The sequence below is a fragment of the Urocitellus parryii genome, chromosome 1, assembly GCF_045843805.1.
Source record: "Urocitellus parryii isolate mUroPar1 chromosome 1, mUroPar1.hap1, whole genome shotgun sequence".
Classification (NCBI taxonomy): domain Eukaryota; kingdom Metazoa; phylum Chordata; class Mammalia; order Rodentia; family Sciuridae; genus Urocitellus; species Urocitellus parryii.
Window position 1 is genome coordinate 121,351,475 of NC_135531.1, and position 25,151 is coordinate 121,376,625.

The following is a 25,151-nucleotide window of genomic DNA, read 5'->3' on the forward strand; positions in this document are numbered from 1 at the left end:
CAATAATAAGTGTTGGTAAGGATGTGGGGGAAAAGGCACACTTATACATTGCTGGTGAGACTGCAAACTGGTGCAACTGCGATGGAAAGCAGTATGGAGATTTTTCAGAAAACTTGGAATGGAACCACCTTTGACCCAGTTGTCCCACTCCTTAATTTTTTAATTCTCTCCAAATGTTTATACATATTCAATGCAATCTCACTTGAAATTTCAGCAGTCTTCTCATTTCTTTTCTTTTTTAGAAATTAATAAGATAATTCTGAAATTTATATGGAAACCAAAGGACCTAGATTACCCAAAATAACTTTTAAAAAGAACAAAATTGGGAAATGAATATTATCTGATTTCAAGAATATTTTTAAAGCTAATAATTGAGACAGCATAGAACAGGAGTAAATATATGCAAATAAGTCAATGAAATGGAATAAGAATTGAAAAATACACCCATATACATATGGACAACTGACCTTTTTTTACATAGACAAAAAAACAATCAATGGAGAAAGAGCAAACTTTTAACAGTTTGATGTGACAGTTCAACTTTCAAATGCCAAAGAGAGAGAGAGAGAGAGAGAGAGAGAGAGAGAGAGAGAGAGAGAGAGAGAACTTCAATTCATACCTTCTATCATATATATAAAAAAACTTTAAATGAATCATAGTTATAGCTATGAAACCTAAAACTGTAAAACTTACAGAAGAAGGTATAGAAGGAAATCTTTACGATGTTGAGATGTTTTCTTAGATGTAATAAAACTCAGAAAACTTCAATTCATATTCAAATGTTTTCTCAGATGTAACACTAAAAGCCTGATACATCAAATGACTAAAATGGAATAGTCTGTCAATATTAAGTGTTGGCAAAGATGTGGAGTAACTAGAATTTTCCCACACTGTTCATGGAAATTTTAAATGGTCAAATAAATGCTTTAGAAAACAGTTTCATAGTTTTGAAAAACTTAAACATTCAATTACCATATGACCAGTAATTCTACTGAGTAAAAGAAGTCAGATGAGAAAAACTATATGATTCCATTCATTTAAAACACCAGGAAGTGTGAATTAATCTACAGCTAAAGGAAGCAGGTGCATGGTTGCCTAAAGTGGAGAAAGGAGAGATTATAAAGAATACAAGAAACTTTGGAGGAGATAGACATTCCCATTATGTTGATTGTGGTATAGTTTTTACTACCACATTTGCAGATATATGCTAAAACTTCTCTAGTTGAATTGTTTCAATACATACAGTGTACAGTATGTCAATTATACTTCAATACAAATGTTCAAAAATCATTAGAAAAAGAAAGCAGTAAGAAAATGTCCATGAGGGCTGGGATTGTGGCTCAGCAGTAGAGCGGTTGCCTAGCACGGGTGGGACAGGGGTTCCATCCTCAGCACCACATAAAAATAAAGGCATTGTGTTGTGTACATCTACACCAAGAAATAAATATTTTTAAAAAATGTCCATGATTATCTGGAGAAAATGAAGTCAACATAAATGAAATAAAAAACAACAGAGATACTAAAATTAGCAGACAAAAACATTTAAATAATAATTACAAATAAATCCAATATGCCCAAGGATATAAAGCAAAATACTAATGTATTAAGGAACAAAATGAATTACATAAAAATGTAGAGATTTAATGACAAAAAAATGCAATGTCTTGCATGATAATTTCACTTGATGGGACTAAAAGCAGATTGAAAAAAATTGAATGCAGAGCAATTGAAACTACCCAAAATCAAATACACAGAGGAAAAGTATTTTAAAAAGTGAAAAAGACCTCAGTAATATGCTAGGTAATGATGAAGCAGACGAATGGGTAATTGGAATCCCAGGATAATAGGTAAAAAATAGGAGACAGAAGAAAATGTTAAAATAATGTCTGAAAGTTTTATAAGCACTCTACATTCACAAATATAAGACACTGAATGAACCCTGAACAGGATAAACCAATGATAACCACATTGAGGCAAATCAATTTCTTGAAACAAGTGATAAAAAAAAGGCTTAAAAACAGATACAGAAAAAGGCAAATCATATATAAAAGAATAAAAATTAAAGTCACAGACATCTCTGCAGAAATGATACAAGCCAGATGATGAAATAACATCTTTGAATTGCTGAAATTAAAAACAACAGTAAAAACAAATCTGACAACCTATAATTCTATATCGAGCAGAAAGTTCTTTCAAAAATGAAGGAAAAATGACTTCCTAGATTAACAAAAGCTGAGAGAATTTATCACTATTAGACCTGAATATGAAGAAATATTAAAGATCTTCATGTGAGAGCAAAACAGTATGGAAACTTAGATGTGCACAAAGAATTGAAGAGCACTAGAGATGAAAGTAAACAAAGAAAATTTTTCATTTGTTAAATTTTTATTCAAAAGTCATCAATAGTGCCCATTGCAGGGCAAACAACTCAGCTAATGTGTCCCAGTGTTCAGGAAGCTGAAGTAGGATGATCACAGGTTCAAGGCTGATCTCAGCAACCTTAAGGAGACCCTGTCTCAAAAAAAGAAAAAAGAAAAGGAAGAAAGGGAGGGAGGAGGAAAAGAAGGAAGAGGTAGTTTAGGGATTGTATATATACATATATATGTCGATATATAATCTATGTAGTGTAAAATGTTTAGCAACTATAGCACAAAGGATAATAGAATCTGGAAGGAAATGGTTCTGAGATTCATATATTATTTATGAAGTGGTAGATAACATTTGACTCTAGTCTATAGTAAGTTGGGGATGCATATTATAAACACTAGAGGAATCCTCCCATGCACATATCCCCCCCTCCCCAAATAGAACATATTAGCCAAGAGTTAAAATTCAAAGGAATTTTAAAAATATTCAATCCAAAAGAAGCAAGAAAGAGAGGAAGAGACCGAGCACAGGTGTGAGTGCAAAAGCAGATGGGATAATAGAAAACTAAGAGCAAGGTGTAGATTTAAGCCCAGCCAAATCAATAATTAAATCAAACATAAACAGTCTACCACCAATTAAAAGACAGATTGTTAGACTGTATAAAAAGCAAGAGTCAACTCTATGTTTTCAATAAGAAATTCATTTTTAATATCCAGACACATATAGGTTAAAAGTAAAAGGATAGGAAAAGAAACATAGTATAAACATTAGTTATTAAACAACTTTCCAGGAAGAAAGAGAGAGGATGAGGGGCATAGAATACAGCCTTCTTAGTTCTTATTCTTCTCTCAAAAAATGCTGTGGGAAGTTCAGAAAGGACTGAAATTTCTAAGTGAAAATCTGAACTTCAGATTTCTTAAACAAAAGGAAGGCATTTCCTGCATGTTAAATTTAAAGATCTCATTCCAAACCCTCTCAAGATTGAACATGCCTTCTCATGCCAACAACAAAGGGAGGTGACCCTTGTTATTGTTCATAAATTATTATTGTTGTTGTTGTTATTATTATTATTATTATTTGGTACTGGAATTGAACTCAGGGGCGCTCACCCACTGAGTCACATCCCCAGCTCTATTTTGTATTTTATTTAGAGACAGAGTCTCACTGAGTTGCTTAGCACCTCCTCCCTATTGCTGAGGCTGGCTTTGAACTTGAAATCCTCCTGTCTCAGAGCCTCTCAAGCCAATAGGCTTACAGGCGTGTGTGCCCCTACAGCTGGCTATAAATTATTTTTCATAGTGTTAGATACTGTGCCTCTTATGTTCAAACTTTCCTTACGTCAATTTTGCACATATTAAATGAATATATGGATGTAAAATTTTTTGCATAACTAGCAATGATACAATATCATCCTATTGAAGGAATTTCAAGTGTTTCAGTTAATCACTGGGATAAGTACTATGAAAAAGGGTCTCCAGGAGGAACAAGCTCATCTTCAAGGGGTAGAAACAGAACATAGTCCCCAAATATTCTCAGTAGTGGTATATCTAGTTTTACCCTCAGGGTGATAATTTCAGAAAAGGCCTCTTTATTTCTTTAATATGGTGGAAGTCAACCTATAACCATTCTATAGTTCTGAAATATTTGAGTGATTCATATAGTACTTACCAGAAAAGAATGGTTTTTTTTACTTTCCCAATTCAACTATTATCAGATGAATAAGAAATCTTCAATAAGCTAACTGGCTTTCAATATAGGAACATTCTCTGCAATGTGTTCCAAAGGTCAGAAGCAGTGGGTACAAAGAATAGTTTCATAATGCAATGTTTTATGGAGTCCTTGATAATAATTGCTTAGAAGCTTTGGATGAATCAAAATGTTATTACTCTGGTCATTTTTCTGGATCAGATATTTATTTTTCTTGGAGAAGATTATAGAGTATCATCAAAATTTACTTACAAGAACTCAGACGTGCAAAACAAACTGTCTTATAACTAATCTCTTCATTCTCTGGGACCCATGTTTTCACTGATAGTACAGAAAAAAAATGCAAGCATACCAATTATTTTCTTTATCAGTTTAAATCAATCTTATTCAAAAGGATAGTCTAAACTCTCTTTCTTGACTCTTTCTTTAGGACATGAAAACTTATTTCCTTATATACTTAAATGCCATATTGGAAAAGGGGATAGAAAGAGGAGGCCTCTTGAAAAGAGAGGACTTCTTGAATTCACCAGACAGATGTGACCACATTTTCTGTACTAGTGTGACTTGTGAACCATTTCTTCATAATAGTCAAGATGCAGTGGATCCCAGTGATGATATGTCCCTCGTGTGGGCTCTTACTTGCACGACCAATCATTTGAACCTGGCTCTAACTCTCTTTGGAACTATATTTTGGGCAACCATTTCTACAGCATTCATTGTAACAGTTATTTTGATCTGTAGTATAGTGGCCCCTCTGTAACTCTCCAGTCAATATCCTCAGCCATATGAGTAAGTTTAGATACCCTCTGGCCTCAAAAAGATCACAGGGACCACCTATACTATCTAGGCCTATTGGCCTAAGCTACTTCTATTCTATGAATTAGAACATTAGAACATTGCCTTCACAGTCATATCAATCATAAAAGGAAGAACAAACTCCTTGCGGAACTTCTTTGCATACATTTCTAAAGAACAGAGTATCTGGGAATTAACTAAGTCTCAGGGCCAATCTACAACCAATGTGGAGGGAACAAATACTACTGCTTCCTTGCTTTTAATAGGGACAGGTTTGAGAGATGGTTCATACTCTCCAAAAGTTTACTCCATGGGACTTTCTTTGATCTCACACCCTGAATTGGCCTTCTTCCCTTCCAAGCATGTTTCCCCATTTTTCAGGTGGTTTTTCCTAGGAACATTACCTAAGTAACTATTCTCATAGGAAAATTTGTCTGAGGGTTATCTCCTGTCAGAAATAGGATGGTGAAAATTAAAGACACCTATTCTCCCTATTTGTCCTTTTCTCTCTCCTCTAAGCCTTTCTTCCTTACTTACAACAACTGCTCTCATCAAAAGGAGTGAGAACATCAAATATTCAATCATTAAATAAAGTTAAATACTTGAATCTAAGTCTAACAAAATGTATATAGGACTTAAGTATTTAAAATGATAATAAATTGAAGATCTAAATAAATGGACATTCTATGTTGATGAACTGGAAAACTCAGCATATTAAAATGTCAGTTCTCCCTAGATCGATATAGAGGTTTAACATAATGTATTTCAAAATCCCAAACAACATTATTTTAGTAAACACAGACAAGAATATCATCAAATATTATGGAAATTCAAAAGAACTAAAATAATTAAAAAGTAATTCTGAAGAAGAAAGCAAATTTAAGCCTTATGGAGCCATAAGAGTTAAGACTAGATAGCATTAGCTGAACAGACACATGGACCAATGGAGCAGAATACAGGATCCAGCAAAAGCCTCACACAATAGAGGCAACTCATTTTTTATAAAGTTACAAAAGCAATTAAATAGGGGGTGGGAAGAATAGTCTTTTCAAGAAATGGTGCTGAAACAATTGGGTATCCATAGTGGGAAAAAATACTTTAACCTAAACATCCCCTCTGATATAAAAATGAACTCAAAATGAACCATATATTTAAATGGAAACCAAATTTTTTTTAAAACTATCAAAGGTAATATTGAAAAAACTGCAGAAAGAAAGGCTTGTAAAGAATTCTTAAGATATTATACCAAAAACATGATCTATAAGAAATAGACTCAATTCATCAAAAATTATACATTTTTGTTCTGTGACTAATTAAGAGAATTAAAAGACAATCTACAGACTGAGGTAATATATCTGCAAATCATATCTATCTAACAAAGGATTCAGATTTAGAATATATAAAGAACTCCCAGAATTCAACAGTAAACGAAGAAACAATTCAATTAGAAAATGGACAAAAGACAAGAAGAGACATTTTATTGAACATAATATACAGACAGTAAATAAGCATATGAAAAGATGTGTAACCTCACAAACCATTATCAAAATGCAAATTAAAACCACAATGAGATATCACTATATGCCTATCAGCAAAACTAAAATAAAAATAGTGACAATATCAAAAAGTGCCCAACATGCAGAGAAACTATCACTTGGACATTGCTGGTGGGGATATAAAATGGCATAGCCACTTTGGGAAATAGTTTGGCAATTTCTTAAAGACTAAATATGCCACAACCACATAACCAAGAATTACACTTGTAAGCATTTACTCAGAGAAATAAAAACTTATGTTCATATTAAAAATAGTCATCATCTCTAGTGATTAGAGAAGTGCAAATTAAGACTACTCTAAGATTTCATCTCACTCCAGTCAAAATAGGAATTATCAAGAATACAAGCAATAATAAGTGTTGGTGAGAATGTGGGGGAAAAGGTACACTCATACATTGCTGGTGGGACTGCAAACTTGTGCAGAAAACTTGGAATAGAACCACCATCTGACCCGGTTATCCTTGGTTTATACACAAAGGACATAAAATCAGCATACTACAGTGATGCAGCCACATCAATGTTTATAGCAGCTATATAATTCACCATAGCTGAACTATGAACCAACCTAGGTACCCTTCAACAGATGAATGGATGAAGAAAATGTGGTACATATACAATGGAATATTACTCAGTCTTTAAAAAGAATGAAATTGGGCTGAATTTGTGCTTGCCTAGCACATGCGAGATCCTGGGTTTAATCCTCAGCACCACATAAAAATAAATAAATAAACATATTGTGTCCAACTACAACTAAAAAGTAAATTTTTTTAAAAAAGAATGAAATTGGGCTTGGGTTGTGGCTCAGGGGTAGAGTGCTCACCTAGCATGTACAAGGCCCTGGGTTTGATCCTCAACACCACATAAACAAATAAAATAAAGGCATTGTGTCCAACTACAATTGAAAGATAAATATTAAAAAAAATAATGAAATCATGGCATTTTCAGGTAAATGGATGGAGTTGGAGAATATCATGCTAAGTGAAGTTAGCCAAACCTCAAAAAAACCAAAGGCTGAATGTTTTCTCTGATAAGTGGATGCCAATCCATAATGGAGGAGTGGGTAGGGAAGAATGAAGGAAATTTGGATTGTGCAGAGGGGAGTAAGAGAAGGGGAGGGTGTGGGGATGGGAAAGATGATGGGATGAGATGGATGTTATTACCCTATGTACATGTATGATTACACTACTGGTGTGACTCCTCAACCAGAGGAAAGAGAGCTGTGCTCCATATGTGTACAATGTATAAAAGTGCATTTTACTGTCATGTATAACTAATTAGAACAAATTTTAAAAAACAAAAGACTAATGTTCAAATAAAAACCTGAACATAATTATTCATGGAAGCTATTTTGTAATAGTCAAAAACTAGTAACAACAACAATATCCCTCCATAGGTGAATGACTGAAACGGGTATATACACATATCATGGAATAGCACTAATCCATTTAAAAAGTTCAAATTATTGATATAACTTGGATGGATTCTGAATGTTCTATACTCAGTGAGGAAAAGCCAATCTCTAGAGTTCTCTTGCTGTCGGGTTCCACTTATATAGCATTATAAAAATGACAAAAATTTCAGAGATAGAGAATAGATTTTAAAGGTTGCAGGGTTTTAGGATGGTGGGGGACGGGTGGGAGTGAGTATGAAGACCAACTCCAAGGTAATGGAGCAGTGCTATATCTTGATTGTGGTAGTGGTTACAAAAATCTACCCATGTGATAAATGACATAAAACTATATATATTGTTTTTAATATGTACTATAATTCCTACTCTTGATATTATACTATAATTGTGTAAGATATAGCCATTTAAGGAAACTGAATAAAGAGAACATAAGACCTCTCTGTAATATTTTTGCAACTTTTGGTAAATATAATTACTTCAAATAAAAATAAAAATGTGAGGCACTGATTGTGAGCATCAGAATTACCTGAGGCAATTGTTCAAATACATAAGTTTTATGAATTCCCATTCTAAACTCACTGATCTACAATGTTTTTCTCTTTTAAAATTGTAATTCTGGGGAAATACACATAGCATAAAAGTTACCATCTTTATCATTTTAAAGAGCATAGTTTGGTAATGTTAAGTTCATTCATGGTGTTTTACACCAATGTCCAAAATTCTTGCAAAATTAAAACTCTATGTGATTGTATATCCTCCTCTGTGAAGTGTCTGTTTAGATCTTTGGCCCATTTATTGATTGGGTTATTTGGTTTTTTGTTGTTTAACTTTTTGAGTTCTTTGTATACTCTAGAGATTAGTGCTCTATCTGAAGTGTGAGGGGTAAAAATTTGTTCCCAGGATGTAGGCTCCCTATTTATCTCACTTATTATTTCTCTTGCTGAGAAAAAACTTTTTAGTTTGAATTTGTCCCATTTGTTGATTCTTGATTTTAACTCTTGTGCTATAGGTGTCCTATTAAGGAATTTGGAGCCCAACCCCATGAGATGGAGATTAGAGCCAACTTTTTCTTCTATTAGATACAGAGTCTCTGGTTTGATTCCTAGTTCCTTGATTCATTCTGAGTTAACTTTTGTGCATGGTGAGAGAAAGGGATACAATTTCATTTTGTTGCATATGGATTTCCAGTTCTCCCAGCACCATTTGTTGAAGATGCTATCCTTTCTCCATTGCATGCTCTTAGCACCTTTGTCTAATATAAGGTAGTTGTAATTTTGTGGATTGGTCTCTATGTCCTCTATTCGGTACCATTGGTCTACCTGCCTGTTTTGGTACCAGTACCATGTTGTTTTTGTTACTATTGCTCTGTAGTATAGTTTAAAATCTGGTATCGCTATACCATCTGTTTCACTCTTCCTGCTTAGAATTGCTTTAGCTATTCTAGGTCTTTTATTTCTCCAGATGAATTTCATGATTGCTTTTTATATTTCTGTGAGGAATGCCGTTGGGATTTTGATTGGCATTGCATTAAACCTATAGAGTACTTTTGGTAATATGGCCATTTTAATAATATTAATTCTGCCTATCCATTTCTCTCTTTGGGGTTCTGTAGTTTTTGTTGTAAAGGTCTTTCACCTCTTTTTTTTTTTTTTTTTTTTTTTTTTTCAAATTAAAGCAAGCTTATTATTTCGACCGGCCGGGCTGCCTTGCCCCTCAAAATCGTGGGAGCCAAGGACAGCCCCGAGGCTTCTTTGTGGCCCAGTTTTATAGCCCAAAAAGTTACACAAAATGGGGGGGGGGTTACAGATAACAACATTCTGAAGAGCATAACACAAGTTTACATTTTTGCTGGCCCCGGCATCAGAATTTATGGAGATCTTAGAGACTCAGAGAGGGTCGTTGTCTGGCCAGGGAGGGCCAGAATTTATGAGGCGTCACTAAAGTTTAGGAAAGGGTTGTTATATGGTCAGGGAAAACCGGACTTGGGTGAGTTCAGGGCATGGGCAGGCATTCCAATCAGCTTTACAACATCAACTAATGGCCAGGCCATACAGACATCCTGATATTTTTACAGAAAACAGAAATGAATCCTTCATAACTTGTGACAAGCTGGCTTCTAATCTAATGAGATAATTAGGCTAGGTATATCATTCCCCCCTTTTCTGATGTGTCCCTTTCAAATCTTTGATAGGGAGCAACCAGTAATGTCAGCAACATATGTTAATACTGTCGGTGGTACATAACAGAATTGAGTTGTAGCCCCATAAACCTGAGCACATAGTTAATAATGCATGGGACAATAACTAATAGGAGAAGAATACAAATTATAGGACCTGCAAGAGAAGTTAACCATGGAAACCAGTTTTTTAGGTCTGGCCAAAAGTTGTCCATTTGAATCTTGTTTATTTCCTTTTTCATTTCATCTATCTGTTGTTGAATAACATTAGAATAGTCAGTAATATTAAAACAGCACATGCCTGGGAATTGTTGGCAGCCCAAATGATGTTTCAGTAGCAGAAAGTCAGTAGCTGCTCTATTTTGTAGTACTGAGGTTCGGAGTTCTTTCATCTCTTGATTAATTTCTGCTAAAACTTGTGCTGTAAGGTTAGCTGTTTTGCTAAAACTACAGGCTAATTTAGTGATTTCTCTTTGAATTCCTACCATTAGTCCCGGGACTGGTAGAATGAAAGCTGCTGCAATTGCAACGTCTAGTGGATCCAGGAGGATTACATTGTCATTGCAATTGGGGGGCAGACTTCGGATAACTCGGTGGGGAGCTGCCAGGGATGGCAGTAAAGGAAAAATCCTCCCAACAGAGCAGATTCCAGAGAAATTGGTAGGCAACGCTTGGAAGGTTGTCTTATTACAGAGAAAAACCCATCCTGTAGGAAGTCGTTTGCCATTGGGTAGGGAGATATATTGTTCAATAGAACAATTTGGTGGGGATCGAGGAAGGGTGCAGTCTATGCATAAACAATGTTTCTGGACGATTAGTGAAGCCAGCAAGGCTGACTCTGTATGAGACACAGGCCAGTTTTGCTGTGTAACTCTATCCCCAGTCACCTTAACATAGTCATCATATTTTATAGACAGGCCCATAAGATTATTAGCTAACAATTGATGGACTGAGCTTCCTTCTTGTATGCAGAAGGAACTTTTGTTCATAGTATCAACAGCCAATTGTAGCCAGAAGTTCTGGTTATTTACAGACTCTAGGGGGCTCACAGAAACATCCACATTTAAAGTGGCACTTGAATAGACAGTATCCACCAGGGCTCCCTTTTTAAGCTTAACACAGGAATATTGCCCTGAATCTCGTGGGTGAGCTGAGTATTTATAGATTCCAAAGTTTATATTACCTCTTTGGGACTGATCTGTGAGGTTTCTCCATGGTCCCTCCCTGAACACCTGACTAAAAACTTCTTGGTTATCTTTATACCATCTGATAGGGCCAATTATTGGATCCTGACAGGAGTAAGTGCAATTTAATATTAGTGGGGATCCTGCAATGGCAGGTCCTACCTGGGTTATAGAAGGGGTGCAAGGCTCGTTGAAACTGGCATAGCTAAAACCCAAGAATACATATATACTACAACAAGTGGAAAATCATTAGCATAATGTTTACAATGACAAGGAAAAAATGAGAAGTTAATGACAAAACATTAACCCTTAGAAATTTTAATTTTAAAGGGTCCACGTTTAGTCACTTTCCACCTTTGGTTGCTTGATTTTCCTCCAGTGGGTTCTGCAGGTGCCTTCTTAAGCTGTGAATGGTGAATCCATGCAGGAATGCCAGCAACTTTGACGGCAGTGGGAGTGCGGAGAATCACGATGTAAGGGCCTTTCCACCTGGGTTCAAGACTGTTGGTTTTTAACCGTCTTATCAGCACAGCGTCTCCAGGCTGGAATGAATGATCAGGCGATCTGTGTCCAATGGGTTGAGCAGCCTGGACCTGAGGAAAGATCTTATCCATGATTAGTTGTAACCCTTTAAGTGCCTCTGAGACTGGAATGTCTCCCAGCAGATCTAGATGTATTCTGGGAACCACAGGCGGTGGCCGCCCATAAATTATTTCATAAGGGGTAAATTTTTCCCAATAAGGAGTACAACGGGCCCTCAGCAGGGCAAAAGGCAGGAGATCAACCCAGTTACCACCAGTCTCAAGAATTAATTTAGTCAGTGTTTCCTTCAATGTTCTATTCATCCTTTCTACTTTCCCTGAGCTTTGAGGATGATACATACAGCGTAATTTCCAGTTTATATTAAGGGCCTTTGAAATCAATCGAGATAATTTGGCTGTGAAGGCCGGGCCATTGTCAGACCCCAAAATTAGAGGGAGGCCAAATCTAGGAACAATCTCAGTTATTAGCTTTTTAACTACTATTTGTGCTGTTTCCGTCCGGGTTGGAAAAGCCTCTACCCAGCCTGAGACAGTATCAACAAAGACTAACAAGTATTTATATCCATATAGTCCAGGTTTAATTTCAGTGAAGTCTAGTTCCCAAAATTCACCAGGTACAGTACCTTGACTTCTGTTTCCTTGTGGAAGTTGGTTCCTTTTAGCGTTTACCTGTGCACATGTCATGCATCGATTTGAGATATCTTGAAGCATCTCTCGATGTCCTGGTAGCCAGACATAGGGTGAGATCAATTCTGACATCTTCTTGGGGGATAAATGCATGGCTTGATGAAGATTAGTTAACCATTTTCTCCCTAGTAGCTTAGGTATGCAGATTTTTTTATCTGGGAGGGTCCACCAGCCATGACAGTTTTGCTGGGCCCCCATTGAGGAGTATGAGTTTATTTCTTCTGTAGTATATGACGGGGCCTCTTCCCAAAATTTAACTGGAAATTTTGGATAATTGGAGAGTTCTAGGACAGCTTGGTATTTTGGCTCTCCAAGGGCTATTTCCCTGGCTGTTTGATCTGCCAGGTTGTTACCCTGGGTCTGAGGACTATCGTCTTTGCGGTGTCCAGGCCAGTGGATAATAGCCAATTTGTCTGGTAACCAAATTGCCTCCAGTAGTTCAAGAATTTCTTGTTTATTTTTGATGGTCTTGCCATCTGAGGTTAGAAGTCCCCTTTGTTTATATATTTGTCCATGCACATGTGCCGTAGCAAAGGCATAACGGCTGTCTGTGTAGATATTCACCCGTTTTCCTTTTGCCCATCTCAATGCCTGTGTCACAGCAATGATTTCTGCTTTCTGGGCTGATGAGCCCCTGGGCAGAGCCTGGGCCCAAATAACTTCTTTTTGACCTGTGACTACAGCTGCCCCTGCATACCTTATTCCATCCCGGACATAGCTGCTGCCATCGGTGTAAAGGTCTGCGTCTCTGATGGTGAGAGGAATGTCAGTCAGGTCTAGTCGAGTACCTTGGATGACATCCAGCATCTCTGAACAGTCATGACTTGGCTCCTCTGGATTGCTGTCCGGCAGCAGAGTTGCTGGATTGATGGCCAGGGATTTACTGAAGGTTAATCTGTCTTTATCTAGGAGTAGAGCTTGATATTGAGTGAGGCGCGCATTTGACATCCAATGATTTGTGGCATCCCTCAATAGAGCTTCCACTGCATGAGGGGCAGTCACAGTTAGAGTCTGCCCTAGGGTAAGCTTGTCTGTTTCCTTCACCAGAAGTGCAGTAGCCGCTATGGCTCGTAAACAAGGGGGCCATCCTGACACTACTGGATCCAGCCTTTTTGAAATGTAGGCAATAGGCCTTTTCCATGGCCCTAGATTTTGGGTAAGAACCCCTTTTGCAATGCCCTTTCTCTCATGAACATACAGATGGAAGGGCTTAGAGATATCAGGGAGGGTTAGGGCTGGAGCCTGTGCCAGGGCCTTTTTTAGATTTTTAAAAGCTAAGTCATTTTCTTCAGTCCAAACTAAGGGTGAGTTGCCCCCTGCAGTTGCAGTATATAAAGGCTTGGCAATCTCAGCAAATCCAGGTATCCAAAGACGGCAGTACCCAACTGCCCCCAGGAACTCCCTAACTTGCCTTTTAGTAGTTGGGATTGGGATCTTCATTATGGCCTCTATGCGGGCTTGGGATAGCAGCCTTTTCCCTTCCCTCAGTTCATATCCTAGATAAGTAACTCGAGGAGAACAGATTTGTGCTTTCTTTTTGGAGACTCGGTACCCCAGTTGAGCCAAGGTTCTCAGTAAACCCTGGGTGGCCCTTAAACAGTCCCTTTCATCCCTTGCTGCTAGTAAAAGATCATCCACATATTGGAGCAAGGTTATCTCGGGGTACTCACTGCGGAAGAGGCTCAGATCTTTGTTGAGTGCTTCATCAAAGATGGTGGGGGAGTTCTTAAATCCTTGAGGTAGTCGAGTCCAGGTTAGTTGTCCTGATATCCCCTGTTCCAGGTCAGTCCATTCAAATGCAAAGATGGGCTGACTCAGTTTTGACAAAGGAATGGAGAAAAATGCATCTTTCAGATCTAATACAGTGTAGACTGTATGTTCTGGTGGCAACATACTGAGCAAGGTATAAGGGTTTGGGACGGTTGGGTGTACAGTTTCCACCCGTTTGTTTACTTCTCTTAAGTCCTGTACTGGTCTGTAATCATGAGTCCCAGGCTTTTGGACCGGCAGCAAAGGGGTGTTCCAGGTTGACTGGCATCTAATTAGTATTCCCTCTTTTAGGAGACGTCTGATGTGAATTTTGACACCTTCTCTGGCTTCAGAGCTAATGGAATATTGTCTAACCCGAATGGGCATAGCCCCAGAGGTTAGTTGGACTACGACTTGTGGCACATGTTTAGCTAACCCCGGAGGATTATCTTCAGCCCAAACTGCAGGAATTTCTTGGATTAATAGTTTTTTCCACTTTCCCTCTGAAGCTTGGATAGGATTTTGAGAAAGCAGATATTCCTCACTTAATGGGCATGTTATAGTTAAGACTCTTGTAGGACTCCCCAATTGTAGTGTAGGCATCTCCCCTGAAAATGATATAGTTGCCTGAAGTTTGCTTAGAAGGACCCGCCCCAGCAATGGGAAAGGGCATTCAGGGATAACAATGAAAGAGTGAGTCACTGTTCCTTGTCCTACATCAACAGTCCGATCTGTGGTCCATCTATAATTTTTAATTTCTCCTGTTGCCCCTTGTACTTCCATAGTTTCATTAGAGAGGGGTCCTAGGGGCTTCTGTAACACCGAATATGAAGCTCCTGTATCCACCAAGAAATTTACAGGTTGGCTCCCAATTGTGAAGGTTACCATTGGCTCTCGGGAGCCTAGTTTGAAAGAGCCATGGTCCCCCTATTCTTCTAAAGTTAGAGCCGGTTGTGGCTGAGGGGCTCTGGTCTGCAGCGGGGGAAAGTCTTTTCGATTTCGTTGGGGGCACTGATTTTTCCAGTGTCCATGTTCCCGGCAATAAGCACACTGATCTATTTGGAGGGGAGTCCTTCTTTTGCCCCTGCCATGTGCCGCCTGCATCTGTCTGGAATTAAAAACTTCGGGAGACCTTAGTGCAGCTACTGTGGCCCGATTTACTTTCCTTATCAGTAGATCATCCTGGCTCTCTCTGTTTTCGAACACCTTTTGGGCTATCTCCAATAATTCTGACCTATTCTTCCCTGCAAAGCCATCTATCTTTTGAATCTTTTTACGGATGTCTGGGGCTGACTGAGCTACAAAAGCCAGGTTAATCGCCTTCAGATTTGTCGGGTCCTCAGGATCTATAGGAGTATATAGACGGTATGCCTCTAGGAGCCGTTCGAGAAACGCTGAAGGCGATTCGTCTGGGTTTTGACGCCAACCTCCTCACTTCTCTGCAAGACCCAGTCGGCGTAGGTCCACACCAGCTCCTGGTCTAAGCAGTAGGTGAGAAAATCAACAATGTACTCATACAGGTCTGCGCGCGTGGAGTCCTCGATGTCCCCGTTCACGATGTTCACCCACAACTGCAGTGCGGCGGCATCTTGGTTATTGTAATGATAGAGCAGTCCAAGTGCAAAATACTTTTTGTGCTTCTCTAGCCAGGCAGCACTGTCCGTCAGAAGACAGAAGTTCTCAGTGACCAGGAGGTCCAGCAGGCTGTCGTGGTCAGCCTCTGCATACAGCTTGAGCAAAGCTGTGTCAATGTCCTCTTTGTAGCCATTAGCGACCTCTGTGCTGCGGACTTCGTTCAGGTAGCTCATGAGGAAGCGTTTGCACTTGGCCATCTTCTCCTGGTCCCCCTGGGTCAGCTGGTTCAGGTCTGCGTACTCGTGAAGAGGAGGGTGGGACCGAGTGAATGAAGAGGAGGTAGGCAACAGGAAGGGGTAGAGAGAGATCAGCTCCCGGACGTCAAGCTGGCCGCTTCTGAACAGCTCTTTAGCTTCCAGGAACTGAAGTTGTGCAAACTGGATGAAGCCCGCCTGCTGCAGAATCCTTCGGTACATGACCTGAAATTTTTCTTTCGGAATGTTCCTCCGGGCTCCTTTTGCTAAAACCAAAGCCTCCTCCACTCTTCGGTTCGCTAGTAGATCCTGTATTTGTTTTTCCAGAGGTAATGGAACCAAGATGTAAACTCCTTTACTTGTGGCAACAATCACTCTTCCTTCAAAGTCCTGTAGGATGTGGCCTTCCTTAAAGGGCAGGGTCTGTTTCTGCTGTTGATCCAACATGCTGTGGACTGTGATGAACTCGTCATCGAGCGCTATGACATATGGGAAGCAAACAGCTGCCCCAATGACATTCTCCGCCCAGTGCACAGGAGCACGCTGGGATATCCCTGCGACGGTGGCAAACATGCCCAGGCCGCCGGGGCCAGCCAGCAGGAACTCCTGCCTGCCTATCCTCTTCACGATGGGCCGCTTCTCCTCGCTGCAGTAGGGAAACAGGTCCTGGGAGAGGCCAGTGCTGTAGTTCAGGATGATGTACTGCGTGGTCAGCGCCAGGCACAAGAAGTGGCCGTCCACAGCCACGGCCAGCGGCTGCTCGGGGGTGGACACCTCCTTGACGATCTGCACGCGGTCCTCGTACACCAGGAACACCTGGATGGTCCTGCGCTTGACGGAGATGATGCACACCTCCACGCAGAACGGGTCCCCGCTCACGGGGTTCTCGTTCAAAGCGAACGCAGTGGCCCCTTTGATGCGGGCCCCCGAGGGCACGGGCTCCAGGTTCAGCATGTTGACCAGGGTGATGGAGTTGTCACACAGCACCAGCAGCCTGTTGAGGGCCGAGGCCGCCCGCAGCTCGCTCACGGGCTTCTTGAAGCCCAGGTGTCTGTGCAGCTGCTTGGTGGCAGTGAAGGCGGCTGTCCCTGCGGGCAAAGCCTTCTCCTCCAGCAGGAAGTGATAGATGAGGCAGTCGTTGGTGCCCACGTAGAGGTTCCGGCCACAGCACTCCACGCATTCTATGTTGATGCGCTCTTTGTCACCCATCAGCAGCTCCCGCTCCACCGCAGAGACCAAGGTGAAGGCCTTGATGTTCATCATGTCTCCTGGTTGGGCGAGGCCCGCGCCCGCCGTCCGCGCCGCCCCCGGCCTGGGGCCCGCCGCCCGCTCCGGCCCGCGGCTCCAGGGCTGCTCGGCCCCGCCGCCGCCGCCGCCGCCGCTTCCCGTCACGTGGCCCGGCCTCTTTCACCTCTTTTGTTAGGTTGATTCCCAAGTTTTTTTTTTTTTTTTTTGAGGATATTGTGAATGGGGTGGTTGTCCTGATTTCCCTTTAAGAGGATTTGTCGCTGATATACAGGAATGCCTTAGACTTATGAGTGTTGATTTTATATCCCACCACTTTGCTGAATTCATTTACTAGTTCTAGAAGTTTTTTGGTAGAACCTTTTGGGTCCGTTAGGTATAGGATCATGTCATCCACAAATAGTGCTAATTTCAGTTCTTCTTTTCCTATTTTTATGCCTTTAATTTCTTTTGTCTGTCTTATTGCTCTGGCCAGTGTTTCGAGAACTATGTTGAATAGGAGTGGTGAGAGAGGGCATCCCTGTTTTGTTCCAGATTTTAGAGGGAATGCCTTCAATTTTTCTCCATTTAGAATGATGCTAGCCTGAGGCTTAGCATAAATAGCTTTTACAATGTTGAGGTAAGTTCCTGTTATCCCTAGTTTTTCTAATGTTTTGAACATAAAGGGATGCTGTACTTTGTCGAATGCTTTTTCTGCGTCTATCGAGATGATCATATGTTTTTTATCTTTAAGTCTATTGATGTGGTGGATTACATTTATTGATTTCCTTATATTGAACCAGCCTTGCATCCCAGGGATGAATCCTACTTGATCATGGTGCACGATCTTTTTAATATGTTTTTGTATCCAATTTGCCAGAATTTTATTGAGGATTTTTGCATCTATGTTCATTAGAGATATTGGTCTGTAGTTTTCTTTCTTTGAATTGTCTTTATCTGGTTTAGGAATCAGGGTGATGTTGGCCTCATAGAATGAATTTGGAAGTACTCCCGCTTTTTCTATTTTGTGAAATAGCTTGAAAAGTATTGGTATTAGTTCTTCTTTAAAGGTTTTGTAAAACTCTGCTATGTACCCATCTGGTCCTGGGCTTTTCTTGGTTGGTAGTCTTTTGATGGCTTCTTCTATTTCAATTGATATTGGTCTGTTTAAGCTGTGTATATCCTCTTGACTCAATCTGGGCAGATCATACGACTTAAGAAATTTATCAATGCCTTCACGATCTTCTATTTTATTGGTGTATAAGGTTTCAAAATAATTTCTAATTATCATCTGTATTTCTGTAGTGTCTGTTGTGATATTGCTTTTTTCATCCTGTATGCTAGTAATTTGAGTTCCCTCTCTTCTTCTCTTTGTTAGCATGGCTAAGGGTCTGTTGATCTTATTTATTTTTTCAAAGAACCACTTTTAGTTTTGTCAATTTTTTCAATTGTTTCTTTTATTTCAATTTCATTGATTTCAGCTCTGATTTTAATTATTTCTTGCCTTCTACTACATTTGCTGTTGTTTTGCTCTTCTTTTTCAAGAGCTTTGAGATGAAATGTGAGATCATTTATTTGTTGGTTTTTCCTTTTTTTGAGGAATGAACTCCAAGCAATTAATTTTCCTCTTAGAACTGCTTTCATTGTGTCCCATAGATTCCCATATGTTGTGTCTGTGTTTTCATTTATTTCTATGAATTTTTTAATTTCCTCCTTGATGTCTTCTGTAACCCATTGATCATTCAGTAACATATTGTTCATTCTCCAAGTAAAGTAGGATTTTTCCCTCCTTCTTTTAACGTTGATTTCCAGTTTCATTCCATTATAATCATATAAGATGCATGGTGTTATCTCTACTCCTTTATAATTCGTAAGAGTGATATCAATCAACAAGTACACAAAAAAAAATGCTCACCATTTCTAGCAATCAGAGAAATGCAAATTAAAACCTCTCTAAGATACCATCTCACTCCAGTAAGAATGGCAGCCATTATGAAGTCAAACAATAATAAGTGCTGGCAAGGATGTGGGAAAAAAGATACACTTGTACATTGCTGGTGGGACTGCAAATTGGTGCAGCCAATTTGGAGGGCAGTATGGAGATTCTTTGGAAAGCCGGGAATGGAACCACCATTTGACCCAGCTATTCCCCTTCTCAGACTATACCCAAAAGACCTAAAAAGAGCATACTACATGGACACAGCTACATCAATGTTCATAGCAGCACAATTCTCAATAACTAGACTGTGGAACCAACCTAGGTGCCCTTCAACAGATGAATGGATTAAAAAATGTGGCATTTATACACAATGGAATATTACTCAGCACTAAAAAATAACAAAATCATGGCATTTGCAGGGAAATGGATGGCACTAGAGCAGATTATGCTAAGTGAAGTTAGCCAATCCCTAATAAACAAATGCTGAATGTCTTCTCTGATATAAGGGAGGTGACTCAAAACAGAGTAGGGAGGAAGAGCATGAGAAGAAGATTACCATGAAACAAGGAAAAGAGGTGAGAGGGGATGGGAGGGAGAAGGGGAATTACACTGAAGATAGAAAGAGACCCTCATGGTTTCACAAAATACATATACGATGGTGTGAGGGGGGAGGAAAGAAAAAAAAGAGAGAGATAAGTGTCACAGTAGAATGGGTAGAGAGAGGTGATGGGAGAGGAGGGGAGGGGGGATAGGGAGGGCAGCAGAATATAACTGACACTAGGATTGCTGTATGTATAAACGTGGCTGTATAACCAATGTGATCCTGCAATCTGTACACGTGGAAAAATGAGAATTCATACCCTATTGGATTCAAATGTACGATATGTCAAGATCATTGTATTGTCTTGAACAACTAATTTTAAAAAAAACTCTATATGAATGTGATAATAACTCCTCAGTTCCCTGGCCCCTGGTTTGTTCCTGTCTGGGACCTTTCAGACTCAAATCTAGGAACTTGACAGTTTTAATGTTTAGATAATGAGGGGGCTGTTTGCTGCCAACAATGATGACCTGACCTATAATAGCTGGTACCACTGCCCAAGCTGTGTACCTCCTTTCTCACTTAATTCTTACCATATTCTAAAAGTTGACAGTTATTATATCTATTCCATGAAATGAATGAATGAGAAAACTGACTCACAGAGGCTAAGAACTGGCTTAATTCACACAGCTCAGTTTCAAATACAGATCTGTTGGGATCCCCAAATTTGTCATACCAGGTTCTTCATGACCTTGGCTTCATGCTTAACAACAGCTGTCTTTTCAAATGATTTCAAATGATGGTGATTTCAAATGCAAAGACCAAAGGGAAAACTTCTTGGCTATATCTCTTCCAAAACACCACAAGTTTGAAACTCTACCTCAATTTTTTATATTTATTTTATTTTTTAGTTGTAGTTGGACACAATACATCTTATCTATTTATTTAAATGTGGTGTTGAGGATCAAACCCAGGGCCTTGCACATGTTAGATGTGTTAGAAGAACACTCTACCACTAAGCCACAACCCCAGCCCCTCTACCTCAATTTTATTGTTCTGAAAGCACGGTTTCTACTTGTTGTTAGAGTTGATTGGCACAAGAGAGAAATGTATTCCTTTACCATGTTTGCTACTTTGTCTGAGTCATACACCCACTAAGACAGAGGGAAGGAAAGAAGGAAGGAAGGGAGGGAGGGAGGTAGGGAGGGAGAGAAGGAGGGAGAAAGGGAGGGAGGGAGGGGATATGGATGAACAAATTAAGATTTACTGGGTGGCAAAACAAAACATTGTCAGATATCTATGCAGAATTTCCATTTTTTTTCTCTGAAAGATCTTGCACCCTGAAATACAGTTATTTCAAAAGGTCTACATGTGTATGAGTTGGATAAGACATCATCCTAATGAGAAAATTTTGAGACTATTTTTCAAGTATTAATGCATTTTTGAAAAAATAAAAACAAGCATACTCTCCTTAAAAACAAAACTTACAGATTACATATCCACTAAGGCAGATCATTAAACTTACTTAAAACCTTTGAAACTTTGGGAAAGAAAGTGCAAGAGATTGTTTAGAAGGTGATTTAATAGGTTCACTGTCCCCCCCTTCCCAGAACCTCTGAGAACATTTTCTCTAATAACAATGGGTAAAGTACATGCAGTCCTATAAACCACAAATGCTCCTCCACTGAATGAATGAAGGATAAGATGGCAGGTTAAAAAAAAATAGAGAAACTGTTTCCTTTGTTCTATATATGCCACTCTGATGGCAGAGTAAGGAAGGGATGATTTTTTTTTTTTTAAACAGGGCTGGAAATACCCCATTTGGGAGTATTCCTTTTCCACTCTCAAAGGAGTGGAAAAGGAACACAAGTTCTTTGTGTGGGCTTGAAACTCAGAGAGGACGTGTCTTGTCATAGCTTTTATTTATTTAGTTTTTCCCAGAAGAGGAATCTCAGAAGTACCCATCTCTGACGTTCTGCAGAGCTTGACAAAATATAGAAAGGGTAGGGGAAGATGCTACTTGCCAGGGATGAGTGCCCCAGACAGTAGTGGAAGGGGATGAATCCCAGAGTTGTGGAGAGCAAGCCTTAGCAGAAAACCAAAGGACATGGAAACAAACACTCCTGATGTGGGTATATTTGTTGCAAGAGCAGCTCTTTAAAAGTGACCCAAAAAAGAGGCAGAGCAGGGAAGTGAGCACCTAGAGCGCTCTGGGTAGGGAAGAACCTCAGAAAGAGAAGGGTGCTTTAACCCGACGCTACTCCAACTTTAACACCCGCAAACACCCAAGAATCTCGTTAAATTTTTCATTAAAATCCCAAGATTCTGAGCCCCTTGGTTAGGAGTAGAGCCTAAGAATCTGCATTTCCAACAAACTTCCAGGTATTACAGCGGCTGTTGGTCAGAGCACCAATCTTTGAATAGCAAGGGATTTTTTCGGGAGTAGGAGGCTGAAGAAATTCTGGGCTGGAGGGAAAGGGGCTTTCTGAAGAAAACGATGAACCTTTGGGGTGGCAGAGACCTCAAATTGGATGGGCAGGATAGGGAAGAAAACTAATCAGAGGAGGAACTTAGGTCTGGAAACTTTAACTTCTAGCAGTTTCAGGAGGAAATGAAAGAAAGGAGGAGTTGGTTCTCTGGCTCTGGAAGAAAAAGTCCAAGAGGCAAATGCCTATAAGAAGGGCAGGAAGTGAACACCTGGACACTATGGGCAGCTGGATCTGCAGCCTGCTCCAGGACGCAGAGGAGGGACACAGGGGATTTGGGCTAAGCAGCCCTTACCTGCGCTCGCCCTGGTCGGTGTACGTGTTGAGGAAGAGCCCCTCCCTGACTTCCTGGAATATTGGGCCAGAGAAGCTGAGGTGCAGTTCATAGCGGCTACCAGGCTGTAGAGCTTCACCGAGTTCCAGCACAACATATTGAGTGTCCATAGCAAACCACACATCATGCACCGGCACGCCGCCCACGGTGTCGTTCCTAGTGCCTGGGGACAGGGGACCCCTCACTTCAGCGCGGTCGTAGTCCAAGAAGAGGCTGTGTAGCAGCAGTCTCTTAGTGGACACCGCGCAGCGCACCGTGATGTTCACTCGACCACTGAATCGCAACAACGGCACGGAGAGCTTATCGGGCTGCAGCCGGGGCCACAGTTCCAGATCATAGTGAAGCGGCACCAGCCAGGGTGGCAGGCGCAGCTGGTCCCAGGGGCCCGGAGGTCGCCAGTCTTGCGAGGTGGCTGTCACCTGCGGCTCACTAGTAGTGCGGGGTTCCTGCGTTGACGATGGCCCCTCCTGCCCGAGGGGAGAGAAGGACGCGGCGTTTGGGACCTCTAGGCTACGCTGATCCGACGGCGGGACACGCGCGCAGTGGGCATACAGAGAAGCTAACACTGCCAGCGCCATCAGGAGTGCGGCAGCCAGCCCAGCCAGCAGCAAGGCCACCGCACGGCTCACATAGAAGCCAGAGCTGGAGGGGGGTTCCATAACGCGAGTGTGGCGCTGGCGAGATAGGATACTCGAGATAGCAGAAGAGACACAATCCCCAGCGAGGGTATTGGTTGGTGGGACCCCCCACACTCTCCGCCCTTTCTCTCTTGTACTACCCTCCTCCTCTAGAAGCCTAGGAGAACTGCGACAGAAGAAAGTGATTGGGACCAGGGCTTCCCCCTCCCAGTTAATCAGATCCAGGTCCCAGCCTACCCAACCCGCCCCACCAGATCGCTAGGAAGAGGCGGACGGGCGCACCAAGATGCGCGCCCCTGGGGGTCCAAAGTGAATGACCCCGCAGAAGAAGCATTCGGGATAAGTGCAGGCGGGAGCTGTAGAACCAAACTCTAATCTGGACCTTTTCGAGGAGTTCAGAATTGCTGGGGTGTGCCCTGTTTGTTGTCGCAGAAGGGTCAGATACCAAGCTTGACCACGACGAGCTCCCGGCAATAACATTTTTTGGCCACCAGCTTGGGCCTCGTGTGCCCAAACATTTGGGGAAACGCTTTGAAATGACCCTGAGAGAGGCAACTGCGCTTTCATAATATCTGAAGCCAAAACTATGGCCCCCAAATTCGCCTCCTGAATTAAGACAGGATGCATGAGGCTGGAACAGAGAATGAGAACTTGGAAACAAGGTTTGGGGTCCTGGAGTCTTTCTGGAATTTAGGAAGCTGGGCTGCAGGAGAGGTCTACAAAAAACTATGTGAGCACGTAGTCTGCAGTTCAAGGGAGAAGAGGAAGGGAGGGCTGCTTTACCTCGGGAAGGGGAAGCAAGGAAGCCTCCATTCTTCCCCAATTTTCTGCGGCGGGATTTTCCCTGCCCGGAGCTGGATCTAACTCTCCGCAGCTTTGCTGGGGGCGAGGGGGACTCTATTCCTGCTTTCGAAACCCGCCCATTTGAAGCAAAGAGGATAAAACAAGCCTTTCCACCCGGAAACCACTGGGCTGGAACAGGCTTCCCAAGCTGTGCCCTCGTCAGTGAGGTCTCTGGCTTGCCAGGCATCTGTTTGCTATTTAGCCGGTGATCCTGGGCGAGTTCCTGGCGGTGCGCTTGGTCTTGCACGCACGCACCCGGGAGAATTGATTCCAAGTATCTGAAGGCGTCGGGGAAGAGGGAAGGGACTGTGGTTAAGATCCCATTGTAAGTTGAAGATTCATTTCGGAGCATCCTGTCTTTATGGTCCTTTTTTCCCCCCAGAATGAAAATAATTATTCTGTCGCAGTTATACAACTGGCCTCACTTTCGTGCTTTGCCTGTATCTCTCTTTCAATAATGAAATCCCTTTCACTTGAATTTGGAAACAGGGTAGACCACTGTGATTCTTGGGGGAAATGTGTGCTTCCTCGCTCCCTCCCGTAACTGCAATTAATCACATTAACAATAAACCCTCTGGAAGAAGACAGGAAGGTGGAAGGAGATTTGACTCTAAACTCGGGTGGAGGGATGTGCTGTAATCTGTGAGCCAGTCTCCTGGTTCTAGATTCTTGGGTTACTTTCTTCAAAAATGGAACAACCATTTTAAAGTACTTATGACCATATGCATCACTCTCAGAAGATGCTGGGTAGAGCTGAGGGAGAAGCCTCCTGTATTTCTACATACCTACCAGAAGTTGAGCTGTCAGAATTGTGATTTGCTGCAGTGGCAGGGTCTCTGGGTTTAGGTCATCAGATGGGAATTGAGACAGATGTGGAATTATTTAACTAATTGCTGGCCTTACCAACCTCTGGACAATTTCTTGAAAGATTTCAAGAATTCCAGACAAGTAAAGGAAAAAAGTCAGTAACAGGATTACTTCAAACGCATTAGACATGTTTCACCCCTCAATTACAAGAAACTGTACTGAAAAATGTGTATGTGAATGCGAGTTTTGATTCTATTTCTCTAACATCAAAAAAATAGAGATAGGATCCTACACAAGAAGTTTCAAAATCAGACCCAATGATTCAACATTTTAAATATC

At 41.0% G+C, this 25,151-nt stretch overlaps 1 protein-coding gene and 1 pseudogene across 1 annotated transcript in view; both read right to left on the minus strand.

Annotated features, from left to right (window-relative positions):
* The window catches only part of Lvrn (laeverin), a 92,625-nt gene extending 69,442 nt beyond the window's left edge, over positions 1 to 23,183 (minus strand). Inside the window, exon 1 of the mRNA XM_077796884.1 lies at positions 22,486 to 23,183. Coding sequence (XP_077653010.1) covers positions 22,486 to 23,183 — 698 coding nt within the window. The remainder of the gene's footprint in view (positions 1 to 22,485) is intronic.
* LOC144255724 (transforming growth factor-beta receptor-associated protein 1 pseudogene) lies at positions 15,545 to 17,324 on the minus strand (annotated as a pseudogene).
* Positions 23,184 to 25,151: the final 1,968 nt, after the last annotated feature.